The 16715-nt window shown below is 37.6% G+C and overlaps 2 protein-coding genes across 5 annotated transcripts; one reads left to right on the top strand and one right to left on the bottom strand.

Moving 5' to 3' along the window:
• The first annotated feature begins 1257 nt into the window (after positions 1 to 1257).
• On the top strand, positions 1258 to 6938 carry LOC122311102 (OVARIAN TUMOR DOMAIN-containing deubiquitinating enzyme 1). 2 transcript variants are annotated; one of them, XM_043125491.1, is made up of 10 exons: positions 1258 to 1414; positions 2673 to 2900; positions 3113 to 3178; positions 3256 to 3339; positions 3469 to 3591; positions 5334 to 5386; positions 5525 to 5574; positions 5658 to 5758; positions 6182 to 6465; positions 6648 to 6938. In XM_043125491.1, the coding sequence occupies exons 2-9, from the start codon at positions 2733 to 2735 to the stop codon at positions 6443 to 6445; spliced, it is 909 nt and encodes a 302-aa protein (XP_042981425.1). In that variant the 5' UTR covers positions 1258 to 1414; positions 2673 to 2732; the 3' UTR covers positions 6446 to 6465; positions 6648 to 6938. The 2 variants fall into 2 exon arrangements, with proteins under 2 accessions (XP_042981425.1, XP_042981424.1); XM_043125490.1 differs by having other exon boundaries at positions 1280 to 1480.
• A 325-nt stretch (positions 6939 to 7263) lies between these two features.
• Positions 7264 to 16240, bottom strand: LOC122311101 (protein MEI2-like 4). Of its 3 annotated transcripts, XM_043125488.1 has the most exons (16): positions 15788 to 16239; positions 15525 to 15669; positions 14951 to 15170; positions 14699 to 14744; positions 13443 to 13730; positions 12806 to 13236; positions 12516 to 12674; positions 12209 to 12325; positions 11972 to 12120; positions 11532 to 11629; positions 11021 to 11431; positions 9770 to 10421; positions 8534 to 8618; positions 8327 to 8395; positions 8069 to 8248; positions 7264 to 7956 (listed from the first exon to the last, which is right to left on the bottom strand). In XM_043125488.1, the coding sequence occupies exons 3-16, from the start codon at positions 15029 to 15031 to the stop codon at positions 7804 to 7806; spliced, it is 2919 nt and encodes a 972-aa protein (XP_042981422.1). In that variant the 5' UTR covers positions 15032 to 15170; positions 15525 to 15669; positions 15788 to 16239; the 3' UTR covers positions 7264 to 7803. The 3 variants fall into 3 exon arrangements, with proteins under 3 accessions (XP_042981422.1, XP_042981421.1, XP_042981423.1); XM_043125487.1 differs by having other exon boundaries at positions 14951 to 15187; positions 15525 to 16239; XM_043125489.1 differs by lacking the exon at positions 14951 to 15170 and having other exon boundaries at positions 15525 to 16240.
• Positions 16241 to 16715: the final 475 nt, after the last annotated feature.

Here is a 16715-nt window from a genome sequence, read left to right on the forward strand (position 1 = left end):
TTTACTTATGGAAATTCTGCTATATCATGGAGATCTGTCAAATAAACACTATCTGCTACCTCTTCAAATCACTCAGAGATCATTGCAATTCATGAAGCAAGTCGAGAATGTATTTGGCTAAGATCAATGATCCAACATATTCAAGAAAAGTGTGGTCTTCCAGTGATTAATGATAGCCCAACAACTTTATACGAAGATAATGCTGCTTGTATTACTCAAATTAGAGGAGAATATATCAAAGGTGATAGAACCAAACATATTTCACCAAAATTCTTTTATACTCATGAACTTCAAGAGAAAGGTGAAATTAAAATCAAGCAGATACGATCAAGTGATAATCTGGCAGATTTATTCACAAAAGCATTACCAACTGCAATATTTAAGAAGATTGTGCAGAACATTGGAATGCAGAGACTTGAAGACCTTTTATCATGCACTTTTTAGGGGGAGTAATGTCTTGAAGACTTATACTGATTGTACTCTTTTTCCTTCGCTAAGGTTTTATCCCACTGGGTTTTCCTTTGCAAGGTTTTAATGAGGCAATCTTAAAGCATTTTACGGTACACATGAATATTGTACTCTTTTTCATTCGCCATTGGTTTTTTCCCACAGGGTTTTTCCTTGGTAAGGTTTTAACGAGACATATTCATTATATGTGGTCATCCAAAGGGGGAGTGTTGTAAAATAACATTGTTGTAAAATAAATTGTATGACCACCTTGAGCTAGCCGACATATGCACAGTGCATAGTGCCAGCATAGTAACTGGCATAGTGAATGGTCGATATATGCACAGTGCATAGTGCCAGCATAGTACTGCATAGTAACTGGCATAGTGAATGGTCGACATATGTACAGTGCATAGTACCAGCATAGTAACTAGCATAGTGAATGATCGACATATGCACAGTGCATAGTGCCAACATAGTACTACATAGTAACTGTCATAGTGAATGGTCGACATATGTACAGTGTATAGTGTCAGTATAGTACTGCATAGTAAGTTAGCATAGTCCCCTTTGTACGCCTATATATATCATTGAATTCTTTAAGAAATTCATAAGTTTCGTAACTTCTCTGACCTCTATCTCTTTCTCCTTTTAGAAAATTTTATAACAAATCTATCTCTCTTCTTTTCGATAGTTTTATAACAATTATTACCTTAAAAAATTAATACTTGTATGAATTTACTTGTATGAATTATGGAGTGAATGAGGGAAATGAAATGAAAAAAGAATTACAAAAAAATAAAAAACAAACCAGTAGTATAAAAGGGTGCCGAAAGTAATACTGCGGAGGACTTCGTCTGTAGTCAATCAAAATCGAGCGAAACCGAAGCGCTTCGAGTTACTTGGAGATCGGCCCGAGAGGGCCAGAGAGCGCCGTCTCCACCTTCGTTTCGAATTGGATCCTTAGGTATAACAGAAACTTTCAGAGATCAAAACATTTAATCAATTCTTACTCCGTATTTGACGAGATTAGGTATGCTCTCACATACTCATGCAAGTGTTCAAGTTACATTTCGATTTTAGGTCACAAACTTTGGAGGATTTAGATAATAAATGACATCGGAATATTATGAAAGTTCACGTAATTGATTGTTAGTTTCTCGTTGAATATTTCGATTTCTTTAGTTTTACGTGTAATTCATACGTCAATACGCTTCAAGAAATGTTAAGAGTTTTAGTTAGAGGATCCATATGTTTGCGTGTCCACACACACACACACACACACTTGATTGTAAAGAAATTAACAGTTCAGCAGAGTGGAGAGGCGAGACTTCAGATTAGATACTTTACTCTTTTCGTTTTTACAACCTTTATGTCATTAACTTGAATCCGTCACGTTTCTTTTTCAATTTAATAGGAATGTTATTTTCCGGTTCTATATGGTTGTTCGCGAGACCTTTTGAAATGAAAACAACAAATTGGACGTCGTACTTTACTGATTGATTGATCCGCATGAAGTAGATTATATGATTATATTTCCGAGTGGCATTGAACTGTGCGAATCATCTGTAGGCAGGCTTCTTGGTTTTCCAAATTAGACTTTATCCTCTATCACCATGTCTTTACCTCTTGTACTTGAATGTAACAGATTGGATTTAGTACGAGAGAGTGGCGAATTGGATCCTACATTGTCTAAGATAGGGAAATTATTGAGGTTTATGATAATTTAAAGGGGCTCTATTTGTAATCTTTACTAGTCGATTTGAAGTATAAGCTTAGATATAGTTGGAACTTTTCTTAGAATGTTACAAATAGCATCAAAGTCAATATCCAGCTATAAATGTGGGGCTTGAGCCATGCCACTTATAAGAAAATGACTCGAGGACGGCATCAAAGACACAAGGGAGGAGATTATAATACCCTAGATTTAGTATGAGAGTGTGGTGAATGAGATCCCACATTTGTTAGGAGGAGAAGTTACCATGGTTTACTTGAGATTCCAAATGGCTTGATTGTAACTTTTACGCCTCTTTGGAGTGTAAGCTTAGATTCAGCCTGACTTTCCTTGGGTTATTACATTTACTTTTATTGCATACTTCTAAACATGTAAATAAAAGCAGTTCTATTTGCTTTATCAAAGCTATTTTGTTGAATGAGCATTTCAAACTAGTTTTGGGGTTTCAAAAAGGCATTTTACTAACTGGAGATGGTCTTATCTCTCACAGGCAGTTCTTAAGCATATTTCTGCCACACATATAAGTAATCTGTAGTTTCACTAAGAGACAATGCAGAATCAGGAAGGCCCCAAAGCAGATGGGGAATTTGAGGCTGCGGCGTCCACTCCGACACCTGAGTTTGATGATTGGCCAAATTTTGGAGATGATGATATTATGCAGCAGCAATCTGCAATCCGGGCTGAGGAAGCGGATAAAACCCCATTTGTAGGCGATAAGGCAAGAGCAACCAAGTTCTTGCATTGGACAAAACATGTTCTGATTCTTTCATAATTATAATTAGATTTAGATTTATAGTATAATTTCTACAACTCATAATTATCTCTCATAATTTATTCTCATTTATTTTTTTTTCTTCTAAGAAAATCACTGTAGCTTTTATAGATTCTGACTGGTGCCATTATCTTGATTTGATGGTGATGTGATGACAGGAGCCACTGTCTTCACTGGCAGCTGAATATAAATCGGGGAGCCCTATCTTGTTGGAAAAAATTAAGGTTCTTGTTGCGTGTTCTGCATTTCAACCTGCAGTTATTATTTTCACTAAAATCAATTTCTATATCTCGTTATGCAGGTGCTTGGTGAAAAATATGATGCCATTCGGCGAACAAGAGGAGATGGAAACTGCTTCTTTCGAAGCTTTATGTTTTCATACCTTGTATGTCCTAATGTGCATCTTACAGACTCTTTTCATCTATGTACTCTGGGTGATTACCCTAAGCTTTTTCTTGAAAGGAAGTAAGGAAGTCATTTTAGCTACTAAATAATTGCTGTGCCACACACATAGGAGCATATTTTGGAATCACAAGATCGTAAAGAAGTTGATCATGTCAAAGTTAATGTTGAGCAATGTAGAAAAACGCTTCAGAGCTTGGGTTATGCAGACTTCACTTTTGAAGACTTTTTTGCGGTAAATTACTTATCAAAAAGACCTTTTTTTTTGTGGTGAACTTATAGTAATTCTCTCTCTCTCTTTTTCTCTCTCTCTAAACTCTTTATATGTTTATTACATTGATTTCTTTTTCTCTTTTTGCTCTTTATATGCTTGCATATTAGTCAGTTCCTTAGAGTGGATATAATGCCACTATTTTCAAATGAGATAGATAAAACCATCGTATTATTATCCTAACACTGGGTCTAGACTTCACCTTAATGAGTAGGGTTCAACATGTGGAATTTTATACTTGCATAGGAGGTGTAGAGTGGACACATAGATTGAACTTAGCACGTCATTTCACATTGTAACGTTCCAATGGAAGGCCCAAACCACATGACCTATACTCCGAAATGAATAGTCAATGATACGATTGGAGTCTCATTGGAAACTTATAAAGAGCAAGAACTTCTACTTCCCAAGCAATGTGGGATCCCATTCACCACCTACCCTTATCTTTATCGTATGGGCTATCACAATCTACCATCCTTAAATCCCCGACGTCCTTGTCGGGCCTGGTCGTCGTCGGTGGCACAACTCAAGTCCCACATTTCTGGTTGAGATAGGCTCTGATACCATTTGTAACGCTCTAATGGAAGGCCCAAATCACATGACCTATACTTCAAAAGGACTAATTAATGATATAATTGAAGCCCCATTAGAATCTTATAAAGAGCAAGAACTTCTCATTCCCAAGCAATGTGGGATCCCATTCACCACCTACCCTTATCCTTATCATATGGGGTATCACACACATTATTATTTATCACTAACTTGCTGGTCCGTGTTTTTAAAATACCTTCGTTATGCATAGCATGTGGGAATAATTAATGTTGACACGACTAGTTTAACTGGTAAATATCTTGATTCTTAGTGACTGAATTCCACCAAACCTGATGAAAGGATGCTGATTTGATACTTCCTAGGTATCAAAGTTTGACTTATCCTTTTGTAAGTAAACATATTTTGCCATCGTTTTTATAATTTTCCATTAATAAAAGAAATGACACAAAACTTTGGGGCCTGCAGATTTGAAATTCCATGTCTTCTTTTACAGACTTCTAAACATGAACGATTGTTTTGTCCACAAATGACTATTGTTTTACATTGGTGGCATACTAAAGGGTACTGGTTCTCCAACTTGGAATTGACCAATTGACTGTTTATTACTTATTATGGGGATCAGCTTAGGCTCATGAATCAATTTGTTTTCCTTTCTTTCTATTCTTTTTAATAAGTATTGTTGGGTCATGAAGCCTTGGGCAGACAATGACATAGACCTTTTACAGTTTTATTTTTCTTGTATGAATTGGCTATGGGAATAAATGACATGTCCTTGGTTTTGGAAATGATTGATTTTGTTATCCAAGAACATAGGCTGCTTGGAAACTTGGTCAGAGTGCTTAGGATATGTATTGTGTAGACCATGAGGGGGTCATAAAGTATTGGGCAATCATTGGCATGAGCCGCCTTCAAAATTTAATTTTCCACATGTATATTGCAGGAAGAATAGATATGCTGTTGTTTTGGCTTAATTTTTTTTGAAATCTTTACATATAAAAAATGTTTTTTTTTTTTTAAAAAAAGAAAAGCTTTTTATGATGCTTTAAATCATAAAATGCTGACCAGTGGTCTGTAGTTTTATGATGGAAGTTTTAATAGTCACTCATTTTTAACATGCTTTGTTTCTATCTCATGTGAAAAAAAAAAAATCTCAGTTATTCCTTGAGCAGCTGGAAAGCGTTCTTCAAGGAAATGAAACTTCAATAAGGTGTTGAGAACTTGTTCCTTTCAAGGCTGTTTTGTTCACAGATGTAATTTGATGGCCAAACATTGTGCCGTCTGCAATAGTTTAAATCAAGTTACTCTTTCAGTGTGGAAAATAAACACGATCTATTATTTGCTGCAGTCAAGATGAGCTTTTACTCAGGAGTCGAGATCAGTCAATATCTGATTATGGTGAGTGACTTTAGACCAAAATTCCTTGATCGAGTTTGTTCCTTGGCATCCTTGCCACATTTCTGACAAATTTTGTTGGATAGTTGTAATGTTTTTCAGATTTGTTACCTCTGGTGAAATAAGAAGGCGCTCAGAGTTTTTTGAACCTTTTATAACGGGTTTAACAAATACAACTGTAGAGCAGGTTTGTTCGATGTCTTAAAGATTCGGTGGCGTACTCATCAGCATTACATTTGCATTCTTTCAACCCATCATTAAATTTTGTTGCTAGTGGCTTGTGTAATTACCCATTATAAGTATCTGTATGAATTCAGAGTCATTGTTATGTAGATGAATCATTATGTCCTTTTAAGAGTAAGTCAAGTAATTGTTGATGTTTGGAATTAAAACTAAAATGTTATTTGTTGGGTTACTATATGCCACTGCACCATTACATTTTAATCGTTAAGGAGATAATTTGGTCCCCGGCAAGTATGGTTAAAACTTTTCATTGTTACTGCAGGCCTGTAGTTTTAAGCTCTCTCTCTCTCTCTCTCTCTCTCTCTCTCTCTCTCTCTCTCTCTCTCTCTCTCTCTCTCTCTCACGTGTTATTATCTGTTTTGTGTAGTTTTGCAAGTCATCAGTGGAACCAATGGGTGAAGAGAGCGACCATGTGCACATTACTGCACTGTCAGATGCATTGGGTGTGCCAATCCGTGTTGTGTACCTTGATCGCAGCTCCTGTGATAGTGGTGGTGTTAGTGTAAATCATCATGATTTTATTCCTGCTGTTGGTGATGTCACAAATGCAAGTGGTAGCTCTGAGACAGTTAGCCCCTTTATCACTTTGCTATATCGCCCTGGTCACTATGATATTCTCTACCCGAAGTGATGCTCATTACATGTTTGATGGTAAGCTTGTCTTACGTCTCTCTTGGGTATTGTACACTTTATGGCTCCTTATAGGATAAGCTGTAATCTAGACCTAAAAAAATGAAAAAACGGAAGCCAATAGTTATATATTCTGTCACACCTGGAATTGAGTTCTAAAGAGATTATATTTATTTGAGTTTATGTTCATATATGTATTACAGGTTGTTTTTGACGTCCTTATCAACCAATGGGGCTGCTCTCAGGCTAAATCTCTGTCGATAGGACATCTACTGCGGGAAGCTCTGTATTTTAGTTCATGCTGTAACTTTTTCTGAGACTGTTCAAAAACTTCCGAGCTGTGTGACTTGAGGACAATGGGATATAAACATGAGTTTCTCTGAAACTTGGCACGGTTGTAGCTTTCAATTCTGAATTGCGGGAACCATGGAATTGCATTCATTAAAACATAACGGTTTAGCTGGTTGGGTTGAAACTAACTAACCCATAGTTCACTATATGTCGTTAACTCTTTTGGGGGAAGTCTACGATTCGTTTGGTTACTTGTATTGAGATTTATGATTCAGTTCCCTATAATCATGGTAGGTGTCAGGGCTCACCCCGTTTTAGGGTCTCAGGTCCACACGGTTTTAAGCCTGGTTAGATGTTATGTTGTGGTCCAATGCATTTTGTGGGAACTATTTGCGGGGTGAAGAATTTTTTAGATATTATCAAAATCGATCATAGAGAAGAAAAAAACAAGGTATCTATCTCACTTTGAGATCATCGAGGATCTGTAGGTGACTTCCCAAAAATATAAAGGTTCGAGACGAATACACATATCTCAAAAGTAAAACTTAATAGTTAATACAATATAAAGTTAGTTTAACAAAAGCTCTCTGGCCTTAATACCTCAACGATTACATATAGGTTCCAAGCACGGCAATCAAGAAACAACAAAACCAGGGGAGGAAAAAATGTAAAAAAAAACAAAAAAAAAGATAGAGAAAAAGGGAAGAGGTATGGCCCGAAGCCTCCTCGAAATGCAGTGAAACATCTCTTCATTGTTCAGAAACTCCTTTACATATGTACGTCATTTAAATAATCCTCTCAAATCCATCCAAAATTTGGAGCTCCACCCGACGCTCTTTTTCTTTTCTTTTTTTCCTTTCCCTCTTAACAGTCACAAAAATTGATCAGAAAAGCCGAAACACACTTCGGCTATGGGGTCAGGCGGTCCTCTAAGTTTTTTTAAGTAGCATATCAAAAGCATCAGAGAATTGTTTCCCCCCTCCTCGGCCATACAGAGCATGTCACCGGTAATTGGGTCGGAAGATTTAGCTTACTCAGTAATGTAAGGTTAGTGCCCACAAAAATAGGTTAGTCTGACTCCTTTGAAGAACCTGAAGATGGATCTCCAGCAGAATCCTCCCCATTTCCCATTTTTGGTGGGCTTCCTTGGTTCTCCTCATGGATGTTGGTCCGAGCTTTTCCGGGTCTGGTACGGACATTAACCCCCATTGGGAAGGGAACCTGCAGTTCAGAAAAACGTCGGCATAAGATCGGATCATCTTCATGTATCCAAGGAAATACATAAATAAGTAATTTGGATCTAAAATTGTGTGTTTTGTTGCAATTTGCATACCTGATCACCAGCATTGGGGCCATCAGTATTGAACAGAATTGGTCGGCATCGCTTATCCTCATTCATCAAGCTTGAGTTCTGGAAATGTGCGATGAGAGCAGCTATACCTTGTATGCGAGCAAATGCAAGTGACGCTACCTTTTCACTATTAAATTTCTCCCATTTCTTCCCATTGAATGCCTGCAGAAATTGGAAATCTTCTTTTAGATTTAGCCTTTGTGCGTATATTTTTCACCTTAAGACCCGTGTATAATGAACCTGATAGAATGGAATGATCAAGCTAGGGTCTTTCATGTTGATAAATGCATACCCCACGTTACATTTGTTCTGCAAGAAATGTTGAGACTGCGTCAATGTTACAAATAAGAATTCCATGTAGAAATCATATGGCAAATCTTGTTCTACCCATATCACAATTCCTCATCCACAAAATTAGAGGGCAATTGCACTGAAAATTGCATTTACCTTAAAATCAATTGGAAGATAAATGAAATCATAGGTTCCTGGATGGCGTTCGTCTATTGCAGCCATTAGCATCTTCGATGTATACCTACAATTAATTTTTTTCATCAGTAGTATATACCCACAATTATAACCACATTAATCCCAGAATTGAAAAATTGCCAAAAAGGAAATGTAGTTGACCATACTAACCAATGAGAGGATTCCTCCTACTTGCCAGCCAGATTGGAAAAATTGTGAATTATAAGCAATTTATATGACAGTCTACCATGGTAAAAATATATAATCCCATTTTTTTAATTTTTTTTTATACTCCAATTCCTACCTTGAAATGCTTTAATGCATTGCACTACATGTCCACTGTCTAAATTAGCTTGATTTATATAGTCTTAAAACCACCACATAAAGCGAGCCATGAAATGACCTGTTGGTCCAACAGTACAAAACGCCTTCAGGGCAATTTTAACCCTGGCTGGGGTGGTGCCTATCCAACAGTAGTTCAGTACAGTTTCGGTCATTTCCATTGTTTGCTATAGAAAAAGAACGATCCAAAGAAGACTCCATACCCACAGATGCAACCCATCAACTAAATATGAAGTCGGCTGCTCCCCCCCACCCCAGACCCATTCTTCAGGGAAAGGATTTTAAATTTTGAAAGCGAACTGCATGAGTTTAACTGAATGATTTTTTTTTTTTTCAAAAAAAAAAAAAAGTGAATGATTGAACCTACAATCAACTTGCAGTCTGAAACCAAAGAGCTTACAAGTGTTAATCCATAAGCCCATAAAGATAAGATACGCTGGATTAAAGAAATTGAGGTAAAGACCATAGAAATCTGAGTGGTTGGGCAAAAACACAAAAAGAGCCTGTGCATGGACATGTGCATAAGTAAGTTTCCCTCTCTATTCCAAAGATCAAGAATCCCAGGTTAACGCCTTCATCTATTAAAAATCCTCTTAAAGTGATGAAAAGATGGGTAACATGTCAGGATTTGAGGATTTGGCACCTGCTGGGTGCACTGAAAGAAAACCTATCTCCCTATTATGTAGTTTCCTTTACCTTACTACTAAGACCTACCTAGTTTCAAAGGCCCCATGGATCATATGTGCTGTGCACCTTACACATACCAGTTTAATACCCTATTAAATGATGTCAAAGCCCTGCTGAATTTTACTGGAAAGAAGTAATATGCAACTATTACAAATATGATCTCAAGAATGCAAGCAAGGAGCCTCTTACTTGTTAGGAATGTTCTTTATCATAAGTGTTGTCCGGTTATCTTCCCCTCGCATTATCCTGTCGATATCAAGTTCATACTGTTTTTTGTTCTCAGCCTGACTAGAGCCACCTTCATTCCTACGACTTCTAGCACGTTCAGTTGGAGGATCAAATGAATTAACCATTGGAATCATTTGGCCTCTACCAGGAAATACCATGCACCTCTGATTATGGGACTGGAGTCCTATATTTTTGGGGGGAACTGATAGGTCCATACAGTTTCCACCAATGTGAGGAAAGATGCTGTGAGAAACAAATTCCATTGCATGTGGCGAGTTATTAGAAATCCTCAAGTGCCCAAGAGAACCGGGATGAAATCCAGAAGCCTCAGGGGATTCCCCTGTATAGGCATGTTGTCTATCCCAGAGTGAAGCAATAACTGAGGGTGCTGATCCCACATGGTGGTTATTTATGGGTAAAACTGAATTCGGCATATTAGATGGTGCTCTAGGAAGTCCATGCAATCGCGGTGTGGGATGTGATCCACAAATTCCATTGACAAATGATGGTGAGTTTGGCCACATCATTCCTGGAGGCTGAGGGTGGTAGGATCTATTCCATGAATAATGATGTCCAGGAAGTGGGCAGCTCCCATTACCCGCAGAACCAAAAACTAATAAAGAGAGGAAAGCCAGTTAACCATACAAATCAACAAACACAGGAAAAAAAGAAGAACAACAAATTACTTAAACCAAAGGGTATAATCTAGAATGACACTGCTATAAAAAGGCTCGATCAGGTATGCAGCAAAGTGAGAGTGTACCAAATTACCATATCCAATGCCACTACATGAACGGTTATCCAAGTATATCAAGTGGTTTGAGAGGTAACTTTGCCTTCCCTACTGCTGGCATCACATGGGATATCGGATGCAGTTCAGGGAACTAGGGGCACAATTAAGACCTATCCAGAATAAACTATATTTTTTTTTATATAAGTAATAAACTATATTGAAGACTGAACAGATATGCTTGCACTGTCAAGGAAGAATGTACGCCATTTTGAGAAAGCCAGTTGTCAGAGTCAAGTTTTCCTTTATTGTTTGTGTTTTTTGTTATTTCTTTTAGTAACTGATCTTTATTTTTTCTTCTTCACAAGAAAAGTTCGAATATAGTTACTAGCAACCACATGGCATCAACAAAATTAGGTAACTGGAATATACATCATGAAAATCATTAAAAAAAAATGCACCTGGTTATTTATTGCACTTACCAGCTTCATTGAGTTCAATTGGATGTGCATTTGAGTTTAGTCTGTGCAACTGCCTGTTATCAAATCTTTCTGGTGGACTGGGATTGATGTTTGTAGTCATGGTACCCGGCGAGTTCAAATGGATGCCATTAGTTAAACCATCGTGATACTCTGGAAGTGAATGAGGATGAAAAGTTGTCGTGCCACGAATGTCAAATTTCAGTTGTGCCGGTGAATGTGCAGACTCAGTAAGGCCAGGTTGATTGCCAACTGATCCAAGTCTCACCAGTGAGGGTAAGCAGTTCGGTACACTAGAAGAAATCCCATGATTAAATGCAGTTTCTATGGAGGGAACTTGTATTGCAGAGTGCACCCCCAAAATAGTTCCATGATCCATGCCACTAGATGCAATTTCCCCATGCGGGACTGAGACTGTCAACAAGACTTAGTGAGATGACAATCACATAAGTAGCCTTTTTCCCCCAACTAAATTACCACTTAAAGAGAGAAACTTTATTGCCAGTTACTATACCAGAGAAGCCACTGTTTGAGTCAATAGGAGGGCTATTTTGTTGCAGGTAAGGGCCACGTTCATCACATTCCAACTCCGAAGGAAATGGTTGCAACAGACTGCAGCAACAAACAAAAACCCAAATGAAAGATAAAAAAGATATGTAAGTAGTGGATCCAAAACAACGAATAACACAAAGGTCATTTCAGCAGGAATCAAAGCACCATACTCTGTCCAATTTAGCAACATAGTTAAGTAAAAAGAAGAAACCATATCAATGCATACATCCGCGACCTTATGCTTACGATTAGTGGTTAGTCAAATGAAATCCTACTTAACTTTTTTTTATAAGTAAAATCCTACCGAACTCTTATTCCAACATGGGCAAAAAAGTAAAAGGCAAAAGTGAGAAATGGTATACAAACAGTAAAAGCAGAAGTATTGTGCATGGAGAATACTACCGTCTTGATCCCCCAGGGCGGCTTGGCTCAAGCTTAATCTGCTTCCCGGCAATATCACTCTTATTTAATGCACGAAGAGCAACCTCTGCTGCTCTAACATCATAAAACTCAATGAACTTGTGATGACTTCTATGTGGGGTTTCGCGAATCTGCATACACATGAACAAGAACTGACCATGCGTTAGAACCGACATCATAGTCTTGTAAGTCAATGATAGACAGGACCCACAAATTTACCTCCTTGATTTCTCCATAGGCACCAAAAATCTGACGAAGTTCATCATTTGAAACAGAGGAATCAAGGTTAAATACCACGAGGGTACCCTGATTGATATCTTTCTCAGAAGGGTTATCCTTCCAAAAGACAATCCACAAGGCAAGAAGTCAAGCGAAAATCGATATGTAGAAATCAATAAAACACTAATGAACTACTCGACAATATAATGATAATATGACATCATTTTGAAAACATACAACTACGATATTTTTAGGTTAATGAAAACAACAACATGCATAAATAAGGCATGAAAATGTAGAAGCTCACCTTTGGAATCGAGTAATGTATGTCAAGCTTCCTGCGCCTCACTGGTCTATTCTGAAGTGCTTTCATCGCATTTCGGGCTGCTCTAATATCATAATAGGAGATCATAACAAAACCGCGATGCTTGCAAGCTGTATAGAGAGTGCGGATATCTCCATATTGCTGCAGATTCATGAAAGGAAATTTTTAAAAAAAGAAAAAAAAAGCCAATATTCTTTCAAGAATAATATCCAAGTGAAAATACACATGACGTGTGAACTAAAACACCAGTAAAAACAAAGGAAAACACGCACCTCAAAAAGGGTCTTCAACTCCGAGTCTTCAACATTACTATTTATATTTCTAACAAACAATGTCCTGGAAGGGTGTTCGCCATGTGGGTGTTCGCCAGCTATTGAACCATTTGATGCCTCTGGCTGACTATTAGAAACTCCCCCAGTAAAGTCAGAATTCTTTTGTCCATCATATGAACCATCATCTCCCAAATCCATACCCCCAACACTGCTGAAAAGGTCCAACTCTTCTGCATCATCCCCACCAGGTTGGACAATATACTCAAGCCCATCTGTCACTCCAGAAAGCAAGTCATCGTCATCAGGTAAGAGGTTTCCGATGGTTTGGGCCTCAATTTCTTCAAGGGATTCAAAAGGTTCCTCTTCCTCATAGTGGGAGGCAACAGTATCAACAGAATGGCCATATGGAGCATCGTTTGATGGTAATCTCCCTGCATCAAGAAGAATTATACAAAATTAAATTATATAAACTTAGCGCTTCAGCAAAAAATATTCTAATGGAACCTACAGCCAAGATACCAAATCTAGAACTCAATGAAGATGGTTTTATTACGAGGTCTAAAGTTCAGGATAAGAGCTGGCACCAGCACAAAGCCATGTGCAATTATAAAGACAGTGAAGCAAAAGGGTGACTTACACTTCCTACTGAATAAATCTGATAATGAACTCGAGAAGAGACTACTCTCATACTGAGTACCCATCATGCTACTCTTGTTGCCTTCCATAGCATAAGATGCTGGCTGTACATTCAAAGCCAATGAATGACTAGATGCTCTCCCTGCTCCCACTGCATGCCTATGTAAGCTAAATTTTACTTGCTCATCTTGTATTAAGAAAGACTCAGGATGTTCCGGGGACTTCACTATCTGGCTTTCCACTGGAACAAGATTCTCCATAGGTGATGAGGCGACTGAATTGTTGTTGGCTGTTCATCACGTTAGATTGAGTTTACTACTTAAGAACCAGCTTCTCAGATATTCAATTCAAAACAGCACATTCAAAATATAAATTCCATAATAAATTACCATGTAACATCAATAAAAGAGATTCGAAAGCATGTTGTTTGTGTGCTTCCCCCGTAAGTGCACTTAAACAATGAAAGCAACACTAAAAAAATATTTTCCATGATCTTCACTTCCCCTACCCCACCCCACAACAGGTGTCAATTTTAAGCAAGAAGAAACAACAGAGTGCATTCCTCAAAAAGATGAAAAACCATATTTCAGAACCAAAAAAAATTTACACTAGTAACCACACCCACTTAGTTACGGATATGAATCTTGCATGCTAACCAATTAATTAATAGATTTTCTATATAAGTAATTGAAAACTCTATTAAATAAGAACAATCTATTAATTAATATCTAAAATATTTACACCTTTGTAAAAAATGGTATCCATTAAACAGCTCATTGCATAGGCCTTGTTTTCTTTAGATTTCAGATATTTCCTACTTCCTGGTTGTACACTATCTGACGCATGCAACTCTTACAACATTTAAACTAGAATACTGAACACAGCCAAGACTAAAAGACATGAGAAAGATAAGGAACTATAGCTTACCCAAACTTCCCCTCTTGAATCTACATAACAAGTCCTACATGGATGAGGAAATTTAGGGGGGAGCCCATTCATGCTTGTATTAAGACTGAAAACAGTCAAGGTCTCTTCATTTGTTAAATATAATGGAGGAGAGACAAGAGTGACTATCTAGTATATATGAGAATATGCTTTGAATTGAAATTATAACGCTCTCAAGTTCAAAAACATTCTGATAGTGACAAATTGTACATTCATTTCGAAAAGGGCAAACAAAGCCACTGAAAATGCATAACCATTTTGTTTATGAACCAAAATAGTAAGACCTTCATTTTCTAAGTTGATGGAACTCACCAAAGCCACCATGCATGTTATCCGACTTCCAAAAACCAAACTGCCTCTGCCAAGCATAAATATGGAAAGAAATATGAGAACAATTGGAACAACAAACTCAACAGAGAGGATGTATCAAACTTTTCAGATTCTTAACTACACACTGATAGACAGACAAATCCCGCCTAGACTACATTGAATCTTGAATTCCACCATCAGAAGATAAACTTGAGACAGAATCAGAACATTTGCAGGCAAGCAGTGGTTCAGTACCTCGTTGGAAAAACATAAATCATCGGAGAAATACGAGGATGATGATGAAAAACCAGGTTGGTCCATTATTTCAGATGGCATTGCAATACCTAAGAGTGGTGAAATCCTTCCAAATAAATAAACGACTTCAGAATAAAATTTCCACCTCCGATGTCGACAGCCACATTCACGTCTCTATATAAATTCAAAATTCTCCCCAACAAAAGAACGGAAAAAAAATCTGCACCGTAGTTATTCCTGTCAGCAATTGAGATACGATATTCACAGCCAGACAAGCCAATAGCAGCACAGCACGCATATAAACATTTTAGCTAAGGTAAATCATAATATTAAAACCCTACTATCTTGGATCAGCTTAAGATCTCGGATGAACGGCATAAACTAAGAAAAAATAGAAACAGAAATTAATAACCGGCATCAACTGTGAGTCATGTGAATACGCAACTAACTAATCGCAAAATTCTTTACAACTTTTGGGAAGATCAGTAAGATCAAAAGCAGATTACACGAGTGAGATTATTAAACAAAAATAAAACGGAAATCTCATAATTCAACATCCGATGGCACAGTTTACCTCCACGACTTGCCCAAGATCGAACCAAAATCTAATGGTTGAACTCCAAAGAGCAGCGATAAAATGGATCAGAAAACAAGTTTGCACCCAAACGCATCAAATTGCGACGAGAATTCAAGAGCAGAAATTCTGTTCCAAATCGCAACTGGAGCCGCAAAAAATCGAGGAAGAAGATATATATACACATGTAAGGGAGAGGGACATAAGCGAAAAGGATTATAAAAATCGAGGTGGGAATGAGACAGAGAAATCGAATAAATTACGGCAAAAGGCAAGGGGATTGGAGAAGGGGATCATCTAAGAATCTGTGCCGTGTAAGATCCTCCAAAGCTTTGATGCCTTTTTTCCCTGCATTGCACGTTAACCACCATCCCCCACCTCCCCCTCTATTTTTCAAATGATTTTTTATGCCATCATATTTTCTCACAAGCACAAGCTTACTTCAACCCCCTTCTCTTCTCTTCAGCTCCGCTGGAGTTTTCGAAACCTTTCCTCGCAATCAATGGAGTTTCCGGCGATCCAGTGAGGCTCTCCGGCGAGATTCCGAGCGCTCGCCAGAGAGAAAGTCAGAAAAAGTTTGGAATTTTGGTCTGTGAGCAAACGGAGATCCAAAAAGGGACGGTGGTATTGGGAAAACGGGTCGCCGTTTACCGTCTAACGGTGTCAAGTCCGAATCCCGCTGTGTGGTCGGCAAACTGTAAGGGCAGTCTTCCTGTGTGTTTCGATATAATCTCTTTTGTCTCGTTGCCATGCTGGCAGAACCGAGCCGTGTGGGTGATTGGTTTTGAGAATGAAACGACGATAATACCCTCGAGATAAATGATTGAGCTATTGAAACGGTTTGTTGCTTTTAGGTAAAAAGGCATGGCGATGGTTTAGGTAACGGTCTTTATCTGATCTAAATCCATAATTCATAAACATGAGCCGAAAATAACTCGGGAGTGTTTGGTACAGATATTAACATTCTCTGTCTCAACAAATATATAAAAAAAAACATTCTTCATTATTTTTTTATCTAAGAAGTATTTTACATTCATTTTTATATATTTTTTATTTATTTTAATGATGTGATTAATTTTATTATTTTTTAAAATATAAAATAAATAATACAATTAATTACATCATCAAAATATATAAAAGAAAAAGGTTGGAATCCCATTGGAACTTTCCGCTCTCTTTTTTTATTAATTT

This window comes from Carya illinoinensis, chromosome 5 (genome assembly GCF_018687715.1).
Source record: "Carya illinoinensis cultivar Pawnee chromosome 5, C.illinoinensisPawnee_v1, whole genome shotgun sequence".
Classification (NCBI taxonomy): Eukaryota; Viridiplantae; Streptophyta; class Magnoliopsida; order Fagales; family Juglandaceae; genus Carya; species Carya illinoinensis.